This window comes from Rhinolophus sinicus, linkage group LG13, assembly GCF_036562045.2.
Source record: "Rhinolophus sinicus isolate RSC01 linkage group LG13, ASM3656204v1, whole genome shotgun sequence".
In the NCBI taxonomy this organism is placed as follows: domain Eukaryota; kingdom Metazoa; phylum Chordata; class Mammalia; order Chiroptera; family Rhinolophidae; genus Rhinolophus; species Rhinolophus sinicus.
The window spans coordinates 41,884,382-41,908,486 of record NC_133762.1 but is presented as its reverse complement, the minus strand read 5'-3'; the positions used below and the strand labels follow the sequence as shown (position 1 = coordinate 41,908,486).

General features: G+C 38.3%; 1 protein-coding gene across 6 annotated transcripts in view; it reads right to left on the bottom strand.

The window, feature by feature from the left end:
* The window catches only part of ATRN (attractin), a 132,960-nt gene that overhangs the window by 92,960 nt on the left and 15,895 nt on the right, over nt 1–24,105 (bottom strand). For all 6 annotated transcript variants that reach the window (XR_012491426.1, XM_019733755.2, XM_074318233.1 and 3 more), the window contains exons 2-3: nt 7,462–7,545; nt 3,620–3,733 (exon numbers count right to left, since the gene is read on the bottom strand). Coding sequence is in view for 5 of the 6 variants with exons in the window: in XM_019733755.2 (XP_019589314.2) it covers nt 3,620–3,733; nt 7,462–7,545 (198 nt within the window). In the remaining variant the exon portion in view is untranslated. The remainder of the gene's footprint in view (nt 1–3,619; nt 3,734–7,461; nt 7,546–24,105) is intronic.

Below are 24,105 nucleotides of genomic sequence, written 5' to 3'. Positions count from 1 at the left end.
GCGGGGACACTTCAGTGCATAGAATTAATGGTAGGATGGGTGGAAGGAGAAAGGATGCAGAGTCACAGAAGGAGTGGGAGGGCCCTCTGTACAGATAACAACGATGCTGGAGAGGGGGATCAGCTTCCCACTGTCAGAGGAACTCAGGAGTTTGCTTCTTTTTGCTTCAAAAACTTAAAATTGTAAAAAAAAAACACAAAAAAACTTAAAATTGTGACAGCTTTGGAACGTGCTTTCTCCCAGTATAAAAATAAAACCGGTTTATGACAAAAATAAACTTTCACCGAGCAAATGAACACAAACATGGCCTCAACCGAGCATGCAAGGCAGTGGAACATGTGTGGGTGAGATAATGATGCTGCAGGTGTGCCATTCCACTGTCACCCTGCGCCACCTCCCACCTGCCTGGCCCCTGCCCCTAAGTAGATAAATGCAGGCACAGCTTAGGCTGCAGCAAGCTGTTCACCTTGAGCAAATCAACTGCCTGCCCTCAGGTTCTTCATAATTTTATATTTTAAACACAGAGTTTTTAACTGTTTAGAATCACTTTTGAAAATAGCTAAACTAAAATATTTTCTTGATTCCCCATAACTGTCCCAGACAGACGTGGGCTCTCCGAACATACCTGGGGCACAATCTGGCTTTACCAACCACACTATGTAAGTTACTAGTACTCCTCAGTTTGACACACCTGTCTCCTTAGAAGACTATACGCTCCTCAAGGGCAGGGAGATGTGGAAGAAAGGCAAGACAGATTTGGAAAGTCGGGGGTAGGAGCCGGGTAAGGCGGGGCAGGCAGGGTCTACACTTCTGACTGGCAAAGGAGGGTCCGAGAACCTGAGAGACGTGCCTGCCTTTGACTACCTTCTCTAAGTGTGCCATGGTCTGCCCATGGTTTCAACTGGGTGCTAGACTGACCAGCTCCCGTTTGCACCAGGCTCCCTCTAACAGCTCTTCATCACAGTCCAAACAACTGCCTCATCAACAAACGACTTTCATAAAAATAAAAATAAATTCTAAAAGGAAAAATATTCTCTTGAAGAATGTCCTCAGAAAGGAAAACTATTGTCCCTGCTCCATCACCACTCGCACCTCTGCGTCTCCCTCCCAACAGGTCACAGCAGAACAGCTGCTCCATGAGGGAGCTACATGTATGCATTTGTGGAATGGAATGCAACACAAAATCATACTGTTACAGAGCTGGAAGACGTGTCCCAGGGATTCTCAAACGTGTCTAGTAATGGAACTTTGTTTATTAAACAAATTTTATTCAGAACTTCAGTATATAAAACGCAAACGTGATCAACCAGTTCGAAGTGAAATTGAACACCAGAGTTTACAATACACCCAGAGAAAACACACTACATACCACACCTTCATTTTAGGTTTTAGAAGCTGAAGGTTTGAGCACATAAATGACCTGTTCAAGTTCAAACGCAGCGACTTGGACAGAACTCAGATTAAAAGTCTGCATCTTCTGAATCCTTTTGGCTCTTTTCTTTGTTGGCTGAACTGTCTGCAGCCAGGCTGTCTCCACTCGGGGCCCCTAGCACATCACACTGGGCCGGTACCTCCATCCAGAGTCCTCCTGGCCCAACCACACTCCTCAACCCCCCACCTTGTGACAGTGCCCTTCAGGCCTGAACAGTGCTTTTCAAACTGTTCTGGGCATCAGTGCTTTAGAGGTTTTATGTTGCAGGTAAATTTCAATTTCAAAACATGTATTTTCTCACTATAATTTTAGAAAATTCATACTCAAATACTATATCATAGGCTAAATTTTAACACAGTCAGTGGATTCATTTATACCGTCAGTTAACCAACGTTTTATAGAAACCTAAAAATTCTGTTGCCTATACGTGTACTTTGGCTTCTCTCAAAAGTCACTACTTAGAACAATTATAGCCTTCTGCTTGTTTTGTTGTTGCTGTTGATTCACATGTCTGTTCATCAAACACCTGGTCCCGGGGAACCACAGGGTTGCGCACATTGGCTTGGCTGACGTCCCCACGGGGCCCCTGGCTGATTCAAAGTGCCCGGCACATAACAGGGATGCAATGAATCTGGATTAACGAACTCAGGATCAAGTGAACCCCCAATAATGACTATCATGATAACACCATACTACAGGCAGTTTTTGTGCTTATTTTAAAGTTTGGGGTGCTTCATGCTATAATCTGAGCAAGGTATGCTTCAAATTCTGGCAGGAAGATACTCGTATACACACCTATACACACCCAACACTTAGCCAGTGACAGTTTAATGCTCAGCATGGCCCATCCACCCTGCTCTGTGGCCCCCACAAATGAATCTTTGAAACTGGTTCTTAATTCAAAGATATGTTGAGAGATTTCTAAGCCAAAGGGAAGGGAGAAATCCAGGGCACATTAGTCCCCTAGTCTCCTGTGTCCTCTGGCAAATCGTGTACCGTTTACTCTGTTATCTCCTCACCCCCATGAGACATCAACCGACTAACCCCATGTGAGGAACACAAAAAAATATTTGTTGAGGGCGGCCGGTTAGCTCAGTTGGTTAAAGCGCGATGCTCGTAACACCAAGGTTGCCGGTTCGACCCCCGCATGGGCCACTGTGAGCTGTGCCCTCCACAACTAGATTGAAACAACACTTGACTTGGAGCTGATAGATCCTGGAAAAACACACTTAAAAATAAAAATAAAAAATTTTTTAAAGTTTAAAAATATTTGTTGACTTGATTTCTTTTTAAAGTCAGGGAAATAAAATGTCAGCGGGAAAGAAATACAAAAAGTCAGCTGCAGATGAAAAAAGTGACAACCATGGCTCTCTAAGGAGATGTGTATTTTAGAAAAATATTATTTTACAAATCCTCTATCAAGTAAAGGAAGAAAAACAGGATGGTTTTGAATTCCCATGTGGTCAAAAGCAAAATAAACAACACAGCTAGTATGGTTAATAAAAACTAAAACGCCAAAACAATTCAGAATCCCTCCCATATTCGCTGTTAAGCTTTTTTGTTTAACTACTCATAGAAAATGTGTTGGAAAAAAAAATCATAATACATAACTGGTATGACTCCTCATCCTCTCATTCTCTATGGGTAACCACTGCTCATTTTGTGTATTCTTCCAAAAAGATTTCCTTGCCCATATTAATGCATATACATAAATACACACACACACACACACACACACACACACACACACACACAATATTTGAATTTGACATGTAACTTCTGAGGGCCTACCCAATAAGGAACATAACAAGATCAAGATGAACATAGTTCTTCATTTAAATTTTTCACAGAAATATTATTGTTCAATATATTACTTACAAAACATTTTTTAAATGTAAACTTCACCACCACGAGAAGCATGTAAACTTGATACTACCATTACAGTTTTATACAGCAGGAAACTAAAAAGAGAGGTCAAGTACTCTACCCAGAAACTTACCCAGGAGCCACAGGAAACCAAGTCAGGCCTAGCACACAAGTAATAGGACTCCAGAAGTAATACACTTTTCATGAAATAAATGTGTTAAGTGATACTAAAGGTGAGTCTAGTAGGAATGCAATCTAGGAGATACGTTTGAATTCAGAAATCATTTAATGATTAACAAGTATTTATATGGCCGAGCTTACCTAAAGGCAGCAATGAGTGGTGCATAAATTGAGTCCCCATCATAAACATATAAATGGTCCCAACTACACTCTGTAGCAAAATGACTGAAACGAAGTCTCATTATTCTATTAGGCCTGAAAAAAAAATTATAACAATCATCATAACTATCAAACATTTGAAAACAATATGTAAATTTTTAAATAATTTACAAGGAGAAGAAATTAGTAAACGTATACCTTCATTTGTCAAAGATTTACTTAGTACGTACTATGTGCAAGAAACCATTAAACAAGCAATGGTACAAAACAGACATGGTCTATGCCTCTTTGGACCGTACAGTCCATACAGCAGCCATTCCTGAACAGCCTCTGAACCAATCCATCAGCCCTTGCAATTCCTGCACTTCCTTGTTCAATTTAAGATTCCGCACTAGATTATTTCACAAACACACCTGCCAATTCTCTAAACTGGCCTGTCCCGCTGCCTTTTCATGGAACTGCCTGGCAAAAGCCCTTGTCTAGAGGAAACCAGTTACCTGCTCTGACTTAGACAATCCACAGAAAATTAAGCCGTGCCAGAGAAAGTCACTCCACTGGGCAGCTGCTTCCAGTATTAGTCACAGCTCCCCAACTTCAAATGGCACTTCACTTCGGCCAGCAGTCCTACCACTAACACTCTCTCTCCCTCTCCACAATTACTACTCTCAATTGCTATTTCAAACCATTCAGTCCCACCTCCCTGCTTACGCTCAGCGACCAGAGAAAAATCTCTCAAAGTACCATTTTCCAAAACAGATATACCTACCTACTCTTCCTTCCATCTCTCAAATACTTACCATCTCCCTCTCATCTGGAACTTCCACACCCATATTTAAATCTCCTTACGTATCACATATTTCACAAAAAACAACAAAACATAAAAAGCTTCAAATCCCAACTCTCTCTCCTTCCAGCTCTTTCCTACCTTATCCCTTTCTCCTCTTAACAGAGTGAAACTCAGAAGACTTTGTTTTTTCCATTTCGTCATATCCCACTCACCCCTTCACCCTCTAACCTGGCTTCACCTCCAACACTCCACTCCAAAAGCTCTTGGTAATAATAGCAACACCATTTATTTCCTGGTGATGCCTAATTATATGTCTCCAGCCTAGACTTCTCCTCTACCCCACACTTATTTGTCTAAGGAACATCTCTAAGCAAACAACTAAATAAATATATAAACAAGTTAACTCCGATGGTGATGAGCACTGTGAAGAAACTAAAAGAATGTGATTTGGGGTACACAGGTGGTGGGGAAATACCCCATAAAGCTTTGGAGGAGATCAGAATGACCAGAGATAAGCCATGGGAAAAGCCTGGGAACAATGCTTCAGACAGAGGGAACAGTACTGTCTGAAAATCTTAAGGAGAGAGAAGTAGATGTGTCGAAGCAATATGAAGAAAATCAGCACGTCTGACACACAGCACGCAGGGGGAACCATATGAGTTAACACTTTGTAAGCGGGCATTTTCCCGCCAAATCACGTCGTAACGCGGGGCTTTTTTGACATTTTCTCGCCAAAATTAGACTTTCCGTAAAATATTCATATCTTTCGATCTATTTGATATTTTTCTATGAAACTTTCAGTGTTTTAGTTTAAAAAGAGGTGCAAAATATGTGTTATTCTCGTCTCCCGCGCTTTGGTATAAAAAGCGATATGACGAGTTTACTCGTTTCCCACAAAAAATGTGTTAAGAAGTGAGAGAGAGGTAGGGCAAGGGGCAAAGCGAAAATCGGGAGGCCAATTTCAAGGCTAATACAGAGGCCCGGAACAGTGGGGATGGTGGTTGTTACAATAATTGTAGAGACGAATATGAAAGGGACAACGCAGATGGATTTGGCAGATATTCTAGAGAGAAAACTGACAGAATTTCCTGACAGGTTGAATGTGGGGAAAAGGGAAAGGAGGAATTCAAGTCTTTTGCTGAGGCCAAGGAGGAGCAACCACTGAAACCACATTCAGAGCAACAGCAGAGGAGGACATCAGACTGGAGTGAACTGATAGAAAAGCCAAGGGTAGACAACTCCTAGAGCAGTGGTTCTCAAAGTGTGGTCCATTGAACGCCAGAGGCCCTGAGGCCTTTGTAGGGGGTACGAGAGTTCACCACAGTCACAATAATACTGCGCTATCATGTGCCTTTATCACCATGTTGGCATTTACTAACAATATAAGAGCACTGGTGGATGAAACTGCTGGCGCCTTAGAACGTAGCACCAAACAGTACTAGCAATCACTGCTATTCTTCAATGACACTTTCATTTAAGGTTATTTTATTATGTGGTGAAAAAAACTGTTAATTTTATTAAATCCTGCATGACAAGGTAGGAAGTCTGCATAAAGCACTTCTGCTGCCTAACGAAGTACAATGATCTCAAGGAAAATCACTTTTGTAATTGTTTGAGTTGTGAGCTGAACTAGTTGCTTTTTTCTTGGAACCCCATTTACCATTTTTACCTAGAAGAACAACTGACAAACTATGGTTTTTCAAACTTGTATATCTGGCAGATATTATCTTGAAAATGAACAAAGAAAGCCTGTTGCTTCAAAGAAAACAACTGATAGTATTTATTGCCAAAGATAAAATACAAGCTTTCAAGCAATAATTAAGAGTTTTGGAAAATTTATATCTGCCACCCAGATACAACTTCCCAATATTTAAAACTTTCTGATGAGGTTGATGGTGATTAACCAGTGTGATTTTTTAATACTACATAATGAAGTATGTCAACATTTTGGGAAATCTGCATAGTTGAGATCTCAATATTTCATAAATGGCCCATATATCGCGTTATAAAACCACGCATAGGTTAAAGATCCATTCAAAGTACAACAAAACCAGTGGATTTTAATCCAACAAATTCCAAAAGTTCTTTCACATTGTTTCAGACTCCACACTGCAATTTACTTTTAAGAAATTACTACTTGTCAAGTTTTGGTGTAGTAACCAAAAAAGACCATCCACAATTATTTAAAAGAGCTATTAAAAATCTCCTCCCTTTTCCTACTTCATATTCAAGTAATTTTCTTCACATACTTCACCAACATATTGTGTGAACTGCAGAAGAAAATATGATAATCCAGCTGTCTTCTATTAAGTTAGAGAAGAGATTTACAAAACTGTAAAGCAATGTCATTCTTTTCACTAAATTTTTTTCAAATACAAGGTTTCTTTTTTCATAAAAATATGTCATTTGTGCTAACACATAGTGGGTTTACTATTCTTGCTTTTAAACTGAATTAAATAATATTTCTTATTTTTAATTTTTAATATGGTAAACACAGATATAACCCACATAAACAAAAATTATTTGGAATTCTAAAAATTTAAGAATGTAAAGAGGTTCTGAGACCAGTAAGTTTGATAAACAAAGTTTGAGAAACAAACTGAAAAAGTTTGCGAAAGGTTTGCTATGAAGGGAAGAAAAAGAAGGCAACAGCTGGAGGGACAGAGGGGGCTCAGAAGAGTTGTTTGGGCAACAATAGTTATTCTGACTTTCTTGCTCACAATAAAAATATTAGAAAAAATGGCACAATAATTTTCTAATGCTTAAACAATTTAAAATACTCAACCGTTTTTTAACTACTACAATTAAAAATATACAAATTTCTGATGTGTACAATTCAGTTGCAGCATTAAAGTTTTTTAAAATAACAATAAAGATTTAAAAAATAAGGAAATCAAATTCACTTGTAAAAAAAGTTATCAAATAAAAACATTTCAAGTACTTTATGCTACAGATTATTAATTTTATTTGTAGGAAAAGTAATGCCATACTGAGCTTTATCTTGAAAAAAAATTTTTAATTAGCCATTACTACTTACTGTCCTTCAATGAGCCATGTGCACTTCGTTTTATATTTATAATTTCCAGGTCCATCTGTTACAAACCCAGAAGATCCAGTTAGTCTGTAAAAAAAAAACCAAAAAATCAAAAACAACTTAAATCCAGCAAAATTTCATATATTAATAATATCTTTCTTAATTCTCAATACAATCCAAGTTAAGCATAGTGAATAAATTAATGCGTACCACATAACCAGAAGAAAATAACTAGATAATTACATTAAGATTATACGAATATAGATTAAACAAATATATACACTTAAGAAAAGGAGATACAAATACACTAAAACCAACAGAAATGAACACAAAAAAATCTAAATCTTTCTAGCTGAGAGGAGAAAATCATACTTTGTACTATAAAAATAGCCACAAGAACTTATTTATAAATATGAGTTGCTTTTTAAAAAATCAGATCACACAGTAACAGTTACAAGTATTTCATAGGATAACACTATAGAGAGTATAACAGTGATGGGCGAGCACATCAAGCCACAATATAGGACAGACACATCAGAGCCATTGAGCTGCTGCTTCAGAAGTGGCAGCCGACCACACTCCGTGAGCAGGGGGCAGGGTACACCAGCATCTGTCTTCCCACACTCACGCCAAGCCTGAAGTTTAGCAAGTGTTTTAGGTCTCGCCAATATGATAGCATTTCTAGTATTTCATTGTTTTGACTATACTAACCCTAATGTTGACTATCTTCTCACACATTTTGTTCATTTGCATTTCTTCCTTTGTGAATGAAGATTTCATATTCTTTGCCCACTTTGTAACCAAGTTGTCTTTTTCAAATTAATGTTGAGAAGCTCTTTTTATATGAAGGCACTCCCATTTGTATGTTAAATGTTCTGTAAATATATTTTGTTTCTTTTTTTCTTTCTATTTTGTGTACTATATTTTGTTATGTAGATTTTATTATTTAAGAAGGATGCTATTTCCTTCCTCACTGCTATTTCCTTCCTCACTGCTCTTTCCAGATCATTCTTCATCCCTCTTCTAGCAGCAGTGTAGGCCTCTCTGAAGCAGATGCTCTCTTCCGGATAGGCCTCCCTTACTTGGACATCTACTGAGATCCCAGTTACTTCTCCTCACCTACTGGAGACATTAGCATCTAGTTTACCACCTTCCATTCAACTACATCAACATCCAAGATGTTCCATCCAAAACCCAGCCTCTCCATTTCTTAATTTCACCATTAACAATCCTTCCGTCCACCCGCCCCCCCCCCCACTTTAGTCACCCATTCCTGTAGGCCTTGCCATGACCAGTAACAGCACTACCACCAAAACCTTCATTTCAGGTGTCCTATACTCTGACTACCATCTCCATCCCTCCAAATCATTTAGCCTAGTTCCCCTTTCTAGTGAGTCATCAGCCCCATGGGGACCTCACTCCAACCAACTAACACTTTTTTCATGATCAGACCCCATCATCCACACGTTTCACTTTCCCACTTACATAGTTAAGATTCCATGGTCCATCACAACTAATGTGGATTGAAAATCCACTGACTTCTCTGCCCTTCTCTCGCTCCGCTATATTTAACTGATGTAAATGTCTCTGTGTCTTACTCCCTAACATCTGTTCTACTTCCAAAATGTTAGTCTGAGCCAATCATAGCTTCCAGTGCCTTTTCTCAATAATTGATTAGAAACTTGTATCAGTTAGATTAGGTTCCAATGCAAATGAAAGAAAAACCTCAATGTTAATGGCTTGACTGAGACATAAAGTCCAAAGGTAAGCAGTTCAGAGCACGTAATGTATTTCCGTGATTACCAAGGACCTGATGTTCTTCTACCCTGTTGCTCTGTCATCCTCAACGTGTGGCTTCCACATCATAATCCAAGGTGGCTGCTCAAACTGCAGCTATTCTTCTCACTTCCTACCCAGCAGGAAGGCAGGAAAGTAAACAAGGTGCACAGCCCCCTCCAAGTCAAACATGACAATTCAACTCAGCCATTAGCCAAAAGTTAGACATGTCTAAGTGCAGAGGCTACGAAATGTCGCCTGAATTATCCCAGATGACCACGGACCCAGTGAAAATCAGGACTTTTTTTACTAGAGACGTGGAGAAAGGCTACGAAGGATCATTGAAGGCTATGAAGAAGTCTCTGGCATGGCATGTAATCTAATACTTAGACGTGAGGGGAAGTCTACAGGAGGGCTGATAGGAACTATGTTCTCATTCTTAATGTCAGTGTGGTAGGCAGAGAGATGCGCCATCTAGACTTCCCCTTCAAGGACGGACTTGCTGCCAGCTGCAGCAGCAGCACAGGCATCAGACAGCCTCTAGCTGACAGTTTCTTCAAGAGCTGCCTACCCAGGGCAGCCCACACTGGGTGGGTACACAGGCCGGGGCATTTCAATTCAACACGGACAACTCGGACAGGCAATCCTTGCTCCAGAGCTTCCCTTGGTCAGGCCTGCATTGAAGCTCAACGTCTTCCTTTGCCCAGTTCTGCCTCTGGCCCCTTCCTCTCACAGGTGTTATAACTAACTTATACCCCAATCTCCATCTCAGCAAAAGCTTCCAAGAAACCCGACCTACAACAGACATCCAGAAAGACCATCTTTCTTCTCCCTCTGGCATTTGCTACAGTTAAGATTTTACAGCTGAAATACTGTAGCCATCAAGCTACCATGTTTCCCCAAAAATAAGACCTAGCCATACAATCAGCTCTAAAGCGTCTTTTGGAGCAGAAATTAATATAAGACCTGGTCTCATATTATATAATGTTAGATAAGACCCAGTCTTATAGTAAAATAAGACTGAATCTTACAGTAAAATAAGACTGAATCTTACATTAATTTTTGCTCCAGAAGACGCATGAGAGCTGCTGGTCTGGCTAGATCTTATTTTCGGGGAAACACAGTAGGGGCCTAAACACAAAGCCAACACCAAAGATGACAAATCAAAGGCAGGCAGAGGTCCCGGAAGACCAATCCCAACCAATCACAGAGACCATCCAGTTTTATGGACAATTAAATTTCCCATGGGTTACTGTTTCAGTGTGTAAGCACACACATACGTGAGCATGTTTCCTTGATTTTTCGTTTTAGGCTTAGCTCAAAAAGTTTATGGCTCTCTACTATGCTTGTTTTGCTCCTAAGAATTTCTATGGACTTCCCACGGATATGCTGAGGTATTTGCAAATCAGCATCACTTTTAGAAAATAAATAGGTAATATTTATTTTAAATATTTACTAAGTATCTTTAAACATACACATTTACATAATTTTACAGATGATGAATAGATATAATCACCAACAGGCTTTTTTGTCAACTAAAGGACAATTCTTTTTTTTTACTTATCTCCCCAAGTAGTCACACCCACCCCCCACCAAGATAAACATTTAACTACTAGCAAGTATTCTTAACTATTTTTCTTCACACTCATGAGCCCGGGATATATTCATGGTTCTCTTATTTTTTGTTGCATAAATTATTACACAAAGTTTTCTGCATCTTCCTTCTCTCAACAAAAGTTTGTGGGACTCTTGTCCAATGGGTATTAATCTAATTCATTCTTTTTCATGTAGCATAATATTCCAACTTACGGAGGTATCATTTTTCTACCCGCCTCCTACTAACATTCATCTTATATTCAGTTGGTGAACATTATGCACATTGCTGCAATAAATATCCCTATACACATGGCCTTACTTATGCTTTCATTTTCTAAGAATAGACTCTTAGGAGGAGGATCCCTGGGCTAAAAGAAATATGAATTTTTATTATTAAGCAGGCTGCCCAATTATTTCCCAAAAGGCTGTAACAATTCACATTTGCACCTGCAATATATGAAAATATTCTATTCTCCACATCGCCTCCGTACTGGGTGTTTTTATTTCTTTTTAATTTTACCTGTTTTTAATTTGAGATTCCCTGTGTTCTAGTGACTGGCCAACAAGTTGTTATTGAAAACTTAGAGAGATTTGAAAGGGGAAGAACAAGAATGTCAACCTAAAACTTCAGATCGAGTTTTACAGTGTAACTGGTGACCTAGGTAGGGACACGGGTATTGCCTGTGACCGCTTCACCAGCAGTCACAGAGGCAAAGGCATCAAACTAAAACATGAAGACAATGTAAGAGCTGAAATATTAAGAATGAACTCCTTGCTACCACCAATTTCCCAATTTGAGAATATGCTGAGGGTTATTCTGCAGTGGAAATGAATAAAGGGTAAATAGGGGAATCCTCCATAGGAGGCAGGTTTCAAAAGGAGTCATCTTCTAACTATTTCTAATTTACTTGTATTATTACCAGACAATGCGGCCTGTAAACCTGCAACTTTTCTCATCTGTTAAGATTTTCTTTATGAGAACTGTATACTGAAATCCTATACCATGACTGCTCCATTTCTTCCATTATTTTTACTTTATGTATTTAGCTTTTTAGCTGTATAAGCATAGGATTATTAGATCTTCATAAATTATGCCTTTTATTATGACAATAATCCATTTATTAGTTTGATGCTCAAATTAGAATTATTTTTTGTTGTTTTCCTGGGCCTTAGATATTTATCTCTTTATTACTCATATTTCTTTATCAAACTTCCATAAATTTGCTTCTTCTAAACGGGACATGGTTAGGTTTTGTTTCTTAATCCAGTCTTGATAATTTTACTGGCACAACAGAATCTATTCACATTTAATATAATGACTGCTATACTGATATGATTCCTTCCAACCAAATTTTTAAATCAATCTTAATGAGTAATTTATATACAATAAAATGCAACCACCTTGAGCGTACAATTTGATAACTTTTGATAAATGTACACCTGTGTAACTCCCCAAACAGGATATAAAACAGTTCTGTCACCCCCAAAATGTTCCCTCATACCCCTTTGCAGGTAGCCTCTCCCATCACTGATCTTATTTCTATCACTATAGACCAGTTTTATGGAACCTGACCTAACGTAATCACACAGAGATATTTTAAATAGTTTGTTCCTTCCTACTGCTAAACAGTATTCTACTGTATGAATATACCGTAACTTGTTTATCCATTCTCTTGTTGATGGACATTTGGATTATGTAGTTATACACTCTTACGAATAAAGCTGTTAAGCACATTTCTATACAAGCCTTTATGTGGGTATGTGCAGACATTTCTCATGGCTAAATACACAAAAGTGGAATCGCTGGATCGAAGTATAGATACACACCTAAATTTTAAAAAACTGCCAAGTTGTTTCCTACGTGGTTGCACCATCTTACACTTTCTTCATCAAGGTATGAATCTTCTCTGCTCTAAGGTCTCCCAGAACTCCCCACCCTCACCCCTCCACCCCCCAGCCTCAAGCCCAGGGAAGTCTGCCCATCCATTCGGCAAACCAAACCACTTCCTGTGGAAGGCAGGAAAAACTATGACCCTCCATGAAACACTAAATGAATAGCTGTGGAAAGAAGAAATAAATCAGAAAAGAACTGTATTTTCTTCCCATTACTAAATGCAGGTACTCTGCTTTCCCCCTAGTTACTATGGATAAACTGTGTAACTCCATCTAGAATTACACCCTCCGCCTGGATCTAGAATTCTTAAACTCTACTCAATCAAGGACATCACCAGAACAAACTTCATTTTAACCCCCCACCCCATATTTTTTTCTCTACTGCATCAACGTAAGAAGTTGTTGGATTTCATCTAACTTTTCAAATTTATTGGAATAAACTTGTTAATAATAGCCTATGATTTTTTTCCAATGTCAGCAGGAACTATAGTGATGGCCTTTGTCATTATTGATATCAGTAATTTGTTTACTCTATCAATCTATCATCTTATCAATTTTATCAGTGTTTTCTAACTCTTGTCTTTGTTAATCTCCTATAATCCTCTGTTAATCTTTGCTGCAACACAAATACTGGACACTATTTTCCCTTTTCACCTTTCTCTGTAAAAGTGAAAATGCTCTTTAGATTTCTTTGTTAGCAAAAACAGGCACAAATGTAGGTCTTTTGTAAAAGTGAAGTGGCAGAATGGGAACTTTCAAAAAGCAAGAGATACCTGTATCAATGTAAAATTTACTGAAGGTGAAAACTGTACCTTAAGACTTAACTCTCTTAAAACTATCTCTATTCTTAGAAAATACATACTAAAGTATTGTAGTTTAATGGGTCGAGGGTCATGATATATTTATATACAGATAGCTTACTTTCAAGTGGTTCAAGGAAAAAAATTGAGTGTATGGTCGGGGATGAGAAAACACACAAATGATGGAGTATTTTTCATCTCTTCCACTCTCTGCGTCTGTCCAGGTATTTTTTCCAACATATGTTACAGTTCACTAATTTTCTCTTCACCTGTGTCTAAGGTTCTCAAAATCGGTTACTGTATTGTCAATTTCCATTCATTCTTTTTTTATATTTTCTAATTCTCTGCTGAAATTGCTGATCTTGTCATTTAAATTCTTAAAGATATTAATCATTTATTTCAAACTCTGGTTCGAATTCTAATTGCTAGCTCTCATGTGTGTGTGTAAGTTCTATACAATTTGTCACTTATGCAGGTTCATGTATCCACCACCACAGTCAAGATACTGAACAGTTCCGACACAAGGATTCCTCATATCGCCCCCTTTATAACCACACAGACCTCACTCCTACATCTTCACCAAACACTCCCCGTACTTAACCCTTAGCAATGTTTAATCTGTTATTTTATCTTTAGTAATGTCCCTCACTGTCACTGGTTCTTTTCTTTGCTTTAAAGTCTAATATTAATATAGCCATTCCTCCCGTTTTAAATTAATGTTTGTGTGGTTTAGTTTTTCCATTCTTTTACTTTCTACCTAGCTACGTTGTTGAATTTAAAGTGACTTTCCTATAAGCAGCATATAGTTGGGTCACATTTTTTCATCTAATCTGCCTTTACATATAAGGTAATTCCAACCTGATTTATTTATATTGCTTTTATCTTATGTATAGTGTTCTTAATGGTTACTCTAGGTAATAGAATACACACCTGTGACATAACAATCTACTGGTAATGACATTTTATCCCTTTGAGTGGAGTGTGGAAACCTCACTTCGATTTCAGTTCTTTATCTTCACTATTTTAAATACCACCATATTTGATATCAAATGGTTTTATATTATTGATTCAATCATGGCATCTCATTGTTAAAACTCAGGAGAAAAAGAATCTATTATTGTATGTACTGATATTTCTGCTCCATTATTCCTTCTTTTCTGGTGTTCCAAGATGCATTCCTTTATGCTTTCTGTTTAAAGAACTTCATTTAGCCATTCTTTAAGGGTAGGTCTGCTAGCAACAAATTCTTTTAGTTTTCCATCATCTGAGAATGTTTTAATTTCCCTTTAATTCTTGAGGGACAGTTTTGCTGGATACAGAATTCACAATTGATCATTCTGTCATCTCAGCACTTGTGCCACTTCCACTGGCCCCTAGGCTTTCAGATGAGACATGTTATCTAAACTGGAGTTCCGTATAAGTAATGCATCATTTCTCTTCAGGCACTATCAAGACTTTTTCTTTGCCTAGTTTCTGGGCTCTCTGTTTTAGTTCATTATTTGTTTATTCTTTCGCCAATACCACAGTTTTGATTATTATAACTTTATGGTAAGTCTTGAAATTGGGTAAAGCCAGTCTTCCAACATTGTTCTTTACCTTCAATATTGTGTTAGTTATTCTGAGTCTTTTGCCTCTCCATTTAAATCTTTAGAAGCAGTTTGTCAATATCCACAAAATAACTTGCTGGGATTTTGATTGAGATTGTGTATAACCTACAAAACAAGTTGGTAAGAACCAACATATTGACAATACTGAATTTTCCTATCCAGGAACAAAGAATCGCTCTCCATTTATGTAGTTATTTGATTTTGTTTGTCAGTTTTGTAGTTTTCCTCATATGGATCTTATACGTGTTTTGTTAGACCTATACCGAATATTTCTTTTTTGGGGGTGCTAATGTAAATGCTACTGTGTTTTTAATTTCAAATTCCACTTCTTCATTGTTGGTACATAGGAAAGCGACTGACTTCTGTATCCTGTATCTCGTGCCTTTAGATTTAGGTCTGTAGGTTTGCTTCTTTTGCCAAATTTGGGTTTTCAGCCATGCTTTCATTCCAATACTCTTTCAGCCCCACTCAATTTCTCTTTTTCTTCTGGGACTCCAATTATATGAATGTTAAATATTTTGTTCCATAGGTCTTTTTTTTCCCTAGTCTGTTTTCTCTCTGTTATTTACAATGGGTAAATTCAATTGCTCTGTTTTCAAGTTCACTTATTCCATCCTCTGTCATTATCACTACTCTTGAACCCTTCCAGTGAGTTTGTTTGTTATTGTGTTTTTCAATTCTAAAAGTTCCATTTAGTTCTAATTTCATTTCTAATATGGTTCTAATTAATTTAATTTGGTTCTCTGCTGAGATTTTGTAATTTTTGTTTCAAGATAATTTTAATTGATTTTGAAGCACTTTTATGACATCTGCTTTAAAATTCTTGTCATAAAATTCCAACATCTGATTCATCTTGTATTGGTGTCTGTTGATTGTCTTTTCTGATTCAAGTTGTTATTGGCATGACACGTGATTGTTTACTATATGAACACTTTGTCTTACGTTAGAAGTCACTAACATAGGGTCTTAAGTTTTTTATTTTAGCAGGTAGTCACCCTGTTTAGTTTTAGCATGTGGATCTTGGCCTACTTTTGGGGGCTATTATTCCAATAGCAGATTAATTTTCAGAGCCTTTGTGGTATTACTTGGTCTGCTTTGTTTATCTAGTGCCACTGCGCTCCCATTGGTCTCTGCTGGTGCTTCATGAGGGGGTGAATGGAGTTTCCCTAAGCCAGGCTGCCAGGTGTCTCCCGTGGTGGGAAAGGGATATGACAGGCCTAGGCTGCCCCTTACCCCAGCTTCCCCAGAGTCTCTGAGTGGGAAAGGCAAGTCTTGAGCCCACAGAGACAAAGCCTTCCCAGAATGTGTCGCTTTCTATAGCTGGGTCCCTCTTGCCAATTCCACCCACCTGCTTGTGTCTTTGGGTAGCTTCTCTGAGAAGCAGCTCAGGCCCACATGGCCAACGACACTTTCCTGGACTAGGTCACTTGTAGCCGTGTCCTTTTTGTAGGTAGTGCCCACCTTGGGGTGGGGGAGGAGAGTTTCAAGTCCTCAAGGGCAAAGACACTTCTCAGACTAGAATGCTTGCTGTAGCGAGTCTCTCTCGTCCAGTTTGTCTACCTGCCTTGATCTCTCTCAATGGAAAGGAGAAGTCTCAAGACAGCTGGGAAGGACAGTCCTTCTCAGCACTTACTCTCAGTGGGGCTCCTAACTGATCACACTTGCCAGCGGTGTCCGGCGTGCATGACGTTTTCAGAGAAACTCTCATTTGATTCAGGAGAGGAATGAGCCTACCTGAACTGCTAGGTCAGGTTTCGGAGACCTTCCTCTATTGGGTAGGGGGATGCAAGACACCCTATGGTTATGCTGTTCTCCCAGTCCTATGGTCCCAAACCAGCTCACCTTCTTACAACCTTTCAGAGTTCTCCTTTGGTTATCTTCTGCATCAACTCCAGGATTTACAGTTAAACTTAGCAGGAGAAAGTGAGTCTGTACCATCTCATCTGTCCTGGAAGTCTCCCCATGAATCTATTTTAATTACTTGTTTTCTCTCTTTATTTTCAGTCAATTCTTTTATTTTTATATATAACCAACAATGTGTGGTTATTTTTTATTGAATACCAGACTAAGTTTTATAAATATATATCATGTTATAAATACCATATATATTACATATAGTCATATACAAATATATATCAAACACTATCACTGAACAGATAAATTGAATCAGTGGTTGATGGTATCTTCCTCCAGAGCAGATTTACATTTGCTTCTAGCACATGCAATGAAAGCGCAAATCTCCTTAATCCAATCAAGGATTAAGGTGATTTGAAAGCTAGGCTTCAGCTTTTATAAGAGCTTATCTATTTTTAGTTCACCCTTAAACACAGAGTGTAGCCTATTCTTCAAGGTTCCCAACTAAAAGCATGGGGTGTTGGGGCGGCCAGATGGCTCAGTTGGTTAGAGCACGAGCTCTGAACAACAGGGTTGCTGGTTTGATTCCCACATGGGCCTGTGAGCTGCGCCCTCCACAACTAGATTGAAGACAACGAGCTGCCGCTGAGCTTCTGGAAGGGCAGCTGGATGGCTCAGTTGGTTAGAGTGCGAGCTCTTAACAAGGTTGCCAGTTCAATTCCTGCATGGGATGGTGGGCTGCGCCCCTGCAACTAAAGATTAAAAACGGTGACTGGACTTGGAGCTGAACTGCACCCTCCACAACTAGACTGAAGGACAACGACTTGGAGCTGATGGGCCCTGGAGAAACACACTGTTCCCCAATAAAATTTATAAAAGAAAAAATAAAAGCATGGGGCATTTTCCAGTGCCTCTCTTTTTTCGCAGGCTTTGAACCCCAATTTAGTCCCCCAACTCTACATGATTACCAAAACCTCTGCTTAGAATCTCAACCTCTCTGCTGCCATTTTTTGCTCAACCTGCTAGCAGCACATTTCAAATCAGCCAATCATTCCATTAGAAAAGCTGTACCAAAAGTTGGCCTCACCACTCTGAGCTTTCCTTCTCTCCAAAATTTTGGTCTCTCAAGTCCTTGCTATCTGCCTTGCTCATGCTCCAAAGCCTACAAACAGATTAAAAAAAAGACATATATATATATATATATATATATATATATATATATATATATATCTTTTTTTAATCTGCCTTGCTCATGCTCCAAAGCCTACAGATTGAAATATATATATATGTTTTTTTTAATCTGTTATATATATATATATATATATATATATATATATATATATATATATATATATATATATATATATCTCCCAGCTTTTCTATCTGTTTTCAGCTGGAGGGTTGGCTTAGAAAAAGCTATTCTATCATTGATAGAAACAGAAATTTCCCCAGTAACTTGTTTTGTGATACAAAGCTATTAGTGGCAATCATTTAGGGAACAGAGTCTAGCACTAGAAGTGCTTAATGCTACCTACGTTGGTTTTCAGTAGAGAGAACTAGGAAATACACTTTAAAAAAAATGCATAATGAGTTCATACTTACATTTCCAAATCAAAGTTAGGGTCCCAGGATTCTTACCCAGCTTCTCTGATTGTATCTCTTTTCTACAGCAAAATCAAAGGCCCTAATCCAATGTAAGTACCCATTTGTTTTACCTTACAACATACACCCAGAATAATAATACCAACATTACTACGAACTACATGATTGTAGTTCTATGTCCTTAGAACTACATGTCTTTGTAGTTCTTTGTCCTTAGGGGCATATCCTACTAGAAATGGATGGTCAAATTACTGTGTTACAGAGTCACTTGAAATTCTATGTGCTTCAGCCTCAAACTTTATCATTTAGGTTCACTTATTTCATTTTGCATTGGATTTTTAGGGATTGCCTTTTTTCTCTCATTTTAATTTATTTTTGTTTTATAATATGGTAAAACATTTGCATGATTCTAAAGCCTAATCCACAAAACAAAGTATATTAAGAAGTCTGGGTTCTATTCCTGTTTCTTCCACACCATTCCCTCTCTCCCTTAGAAGAAACCATTTGCGTTAGTTTTGGTTTATCACGCTTTGATGTATCTATGTACATACACAACAATACACGTGTATATATTTGTAGACATCCTTTCTTTGAAAATGGTAGCATACAATACCACTGTTCTGCTCTTCGCTTTTTTCATTTAACAATATATTCTCAAGATAACCATATAACATATAGATAGTCTTTGTTCCTTTACATAGCTACTCCATTTGCAATAATCCATTGTGTAGACATACCATATTTTATTTAACCAGCCCTATTATGCTCTGAGCCTAGACAAACCTGCTATTGAAATTTTTCTGTAGAATTTAAATTCACATAAAAATTCAAATGGTCTCACTATGATGATGAGAACAAATAACTAGCTGATATTCTGTCTGCCCTTTGCTATCACAGCTTTAAGCAAAGAACTTAACTATATAAGCACGAAACAAAATACACTAACAAAGCCCCTGCCCAAACTGCTGATACAGGGGTCTCATCTAGAGGACACAGCAACACCACCCACGGAACTTTAGAAAACACAAGTGACAAATAACGGGACACAAATACGAAACACTCTCAGATGGAACCCAGCATTGCGTCGGTGTCTTTAAAAGCTCCACAGATGATTCTAATACACATTCCAAATTAATCAAATCGTCCATGAACGATCTTGGAACTTCTAGGTGTTAAAGTAAGTGGCTGAATTTTTGGCATGAATACTAAAAATGTTTCCACATTCCAAAGTTTCATCTTTAGTCAGAAATTTTTCATCTAATTCCTTAAAATCAAAATATAATTAAAAAGTTTACGAAAACTTATTCATACTAATAGCCCTAAAATAGAACAGATTTATCATTTGTCCTATTTAAAAATAATAAATCTATAACAATTACAAATGACATAACATTACAAATGAGTGCTGTGAGCTTTAACGTTTAGGATATCCTACTATGACCCATCTATGATGATAACTAAAACTACAAAATAATATGCCCCCTCATTTAAAAATAATAGTAAATCACCTATCTTGAAAGACTCAATAAAAGGGACAACACCTTTGTCCAAACCCTGGGCCCTGTCCCTGGAGCTGTCCTGGATCCAGCTCTCCACCTCCCTGTAAGTAATCGCACCTGCGATCATGCTTCCTGTGCCAGCTTCATACTGATAACGGCCCGAGCTGTATTTCCAGCACAAACCTAGACCCATGTTTCAGACCCATATTTCCGAAGTCATAAATTTAAGTCATTAAATCCCCTTCTCTTACCTCTTGCCTTTTTTCACCATTTTGTCATCATCTACCGTTTTTCAAAGCTTATCAACCCTTCCTTTGCCTCACGCATTCGTTCAGCCTACAAAACCACTCTCATTCCGCCCCCCCCCCTTTTCTATCCCCACTGCCAATGCCCGCCCCCTAGTTCAAATTCCCCTCATCCAAGCCTGGTCTCCTACAACAGCTCAGCCCAGTTCTCTGGTCAGTTCTCTACAGAGCCACCTGTCATCTTCCTTAAAGGCTAATCTGATCATATCAAAACCTGCTTGGAAAACTCTTCTTGCCTTAGAATTGCATCAAAGGTCCATCGCAATAACATCCGCAACTTACCTCTCCTGATCCATCTCTAGCCACTGCTCCCCAAACAGAGCTGCCCATATTGCAGCAATACCCAACATCACTCTCCTCCCTCAAAACTCACCTGCCTGTAAATCCCCAGGCCTTAGCACACGACTTCTCTGTCTGGAATTATTTCCCTTCTTCCCTCCCTCTTGCTCCCTCACCTAGTAAACTCCTAACCACCCTTTCAGATCTCAGTTCCAATGTCCTTTGGAACTCTGGGAACTGTGCCCAGTGTTTTATGTACTGAGCTGAGTGATGCCTTCACTGTGTTCAGACTGACCACTTGGTCTGATTATTACCGATATAGAGAAGTATCTCTGCTCACTAGACTACGATGATTTTCTCAAGGACATATCGCCTTTACTTCTTTTATCCACTGCCTAAAACATCACAGATGTTCACATAACAGTTGCTGCCTAATGAAGATCCAGCAAAGTTTCACAGCAACAAAAAATTTGTAAGCTCTTACTATGAAAAAACTTGACTACAATGAAAGTCCAGGATAAACTCCTGTATGTATCCATGACAGTCTGGAGAGAAGAGCATTTCAGAAGCTAAAGAACTGGCGGCAGAGCCTTTGTTCCAGGTATGGGAACACTGACTGTATCATCTCAGATGAAGAGGTACCTTGTGAACGCCTAGTTTGTTTCACGAACCAGGAGAATCCAATAATTTATGTAAAGCATTCCCTTAAACAAACAACCATATAAAGATTGTTTGTATATGTTTTTCTAAATAGCAATAAAAACTCAGAGCATAAAAGGGCAGTGCAACCACAAAAACTGAGAGTTCCAGAATCAGTAAAACTCAACCCAGCAATGAAACCAGGAGCCAAAAAATATGGCTCTGAGACAAGCTATATTTGGCTCTGCTCCATGTGGTCCCTCATTTCTTCTAAGTCTCTAGATACATTCTTAGCAAAGAATTTGAGACATTAATCATATGGGGAGAATATCTCTTCCTATTCAACTACAGTCCCCTGAAATGATAAAGCAGCCCCAGTTTCCCAGGATTAAAATGACCTTTGTTAGCTGCTTCCTTTATTTTATCACCTTCATCAAATATATGACCAATTTATGATACAACTGTCAACAAAGTCTTCTTCAGATTCACCCCTTCATCTCCATCCCCTCTGCTACACTAACGCAGGACCAAGCAATTCAGAGTAGTCTTTCTGCCAAGCCTTTGGCTATAGTCACAACTTCCGTGAACTGCCCACACCCAGAACAACATTCTTAAAGCACGGATGTCACTATGTTACTACCCTTGTCAATGTTTACAATGACTTTGCACAGACTGTGGAATGGAGTCAAACTCCTGTTCCTGACATTCTGGCTACTAAGAAGTCAATCCTTCCTCTCACCCTGATAAGCCAGTTCCCATCACTATGCCCCAAACACTCCATGCCTATTCTCATCTCTACTGTGCTTTTACTCCTACCATATTCCCCCTTTCCCTGGAAAGCAAATCCAACCACCCACATTTCCCCTTATCTAGTATATGCTCTTGATCTTTCTTGTGTATCCAGTAACCACAATCTCACACAGGGCCTTGAATATTCAAAAATAAGCACAAAATAGGATTACATTCAATCAAAGACCACCCTACTAGTAATACACACTCTGTAACTATACCCTTTTCAAAGAGTCCATATAAATATACAAGAATGAAAGGAAAGAAAAAGCAATGAGCAAGGATAAAGAAACAAAAGGAGCTTAAGGATACTGACATTTAAATTCAACTCCTGCCAGTCATCTGACAACACCTTTCATTTGTATACCACCTTACACTTTTCAGAATTTTTTATGGTTATTTCAGACTAAAAAGACATATACAATCTGGCTCCTACCTGCAAACGGAAAAAAAAAAAAGAATACCAGCAGATTGTTAGATAAATTTTAGTGGTTAAATATTAAGAGTTGGAATTTGATGGTACTTCGGAGGTAAGGAAGAGAGAGTAAGTAAGGAAAACACCCTGGTTGTTGGCCTGAGTGCTGCCATACAGGTGCTGAGAAAACTGAGGACTGAACAGGCTTGGAGTAAAAACCAAGGGTTCCATTTCATAGCGTTGAAAGTCCTGTGACTAAGGAGAACCTGAACACGAGGTGTAGATACAGAAGAGGATTGAGTGCAGATACACGAAGAGTAACATGAAGCACTCTATAATTTTTAGAGCCAGAAGAAGAAAGAGTTTGCAAATGAGCAAACAGTCGACTGGGGGGGGGGGGGGGGGGCTAGAGGAAAAAATAGACAAGAAAAAGAAATATGGAGTATACAGATCAGAAGTAAAGAAACTGTCACAATTTATTAGCAGCAGGATTATTCACATAGAAGACTTGGGAGAACCCATGGTCAAGCTATCAATACTATAAAGATTGAGGAAGGTTCGCTAGACAATTTCAATATATAAGAAAATCAATTCTACTTTTACACCTCTGCCACCAGCACGGTTTTAAGACTCAGCTAGCCTCTGGTCCAAGGAGGAGGAGGCAGTTGTGACACTCCATCCGCACCAAGTGAGCCCAGCCAAGCTCCAGTTTAGAACCAGACAGGTGAGTAAGTTCAACAGAGATCAGCCAAGTTGCCCAGACAACCACAGAGACTCATGAGCTAAATATTATTTAGTGTTATAATAACACTAATAAAAATGATAACAATAAAAAATTCCATTCCTATGCACTACAGTAATCAATTAGGTTGTAGTCATAGCAACAAAATTATGTATCTAGGGGTAAATCCAATAAAAGTATATCAGACCATTTTGAAAAAAGTTGTAAGAATTTACTTAAGGACATAAAAGAAACCTAAATAAATGGAAATAAATATAAACCATGTCTGGATGGTTACACTATATCGTAAAGATGACAAATTCCCCCAGGCTAATCTCAATACCAGGCGAAATTCCAATCAAAATCTCAGCATAGACTTTTATTGAAATTAGAGGAGCAAAGGGCTAAAAACAAGACAAATTTGAAGTTTTATACGACTAAGCTGTATTTCAAATCTATGGCGGGGGTGGGGAACATAGCAGTCTACAAATGGGACTCGGACAACTGCTTATCAAATAAAAATAAGTAAATTAGATCATTGCAACAAACTATACATAAGAATAAATTACAGGTAGATAAAAGATCAAAATGTGAAAAAGCAAAAATTTTAAACATTGAGGAAGAAAGATAGGAGAGTACTTTTACAACATCAGTATAAGGAGAAAAAATTTAAATATAACACAAAAAACACAGCCATAAAGGAAGAGTGATAAAATTGACTATATTAAAATTTGAAATTTCTGTTAAAAACACATCATAAACAAAGTTAAAGACAAGCCATAACATACTGCTGCTGGTAATAATAAATTGGGTAAATCTCTATGGAAAGTTATTTGGCAATACCTAACAAAATTTAAAATGCACACATCCCT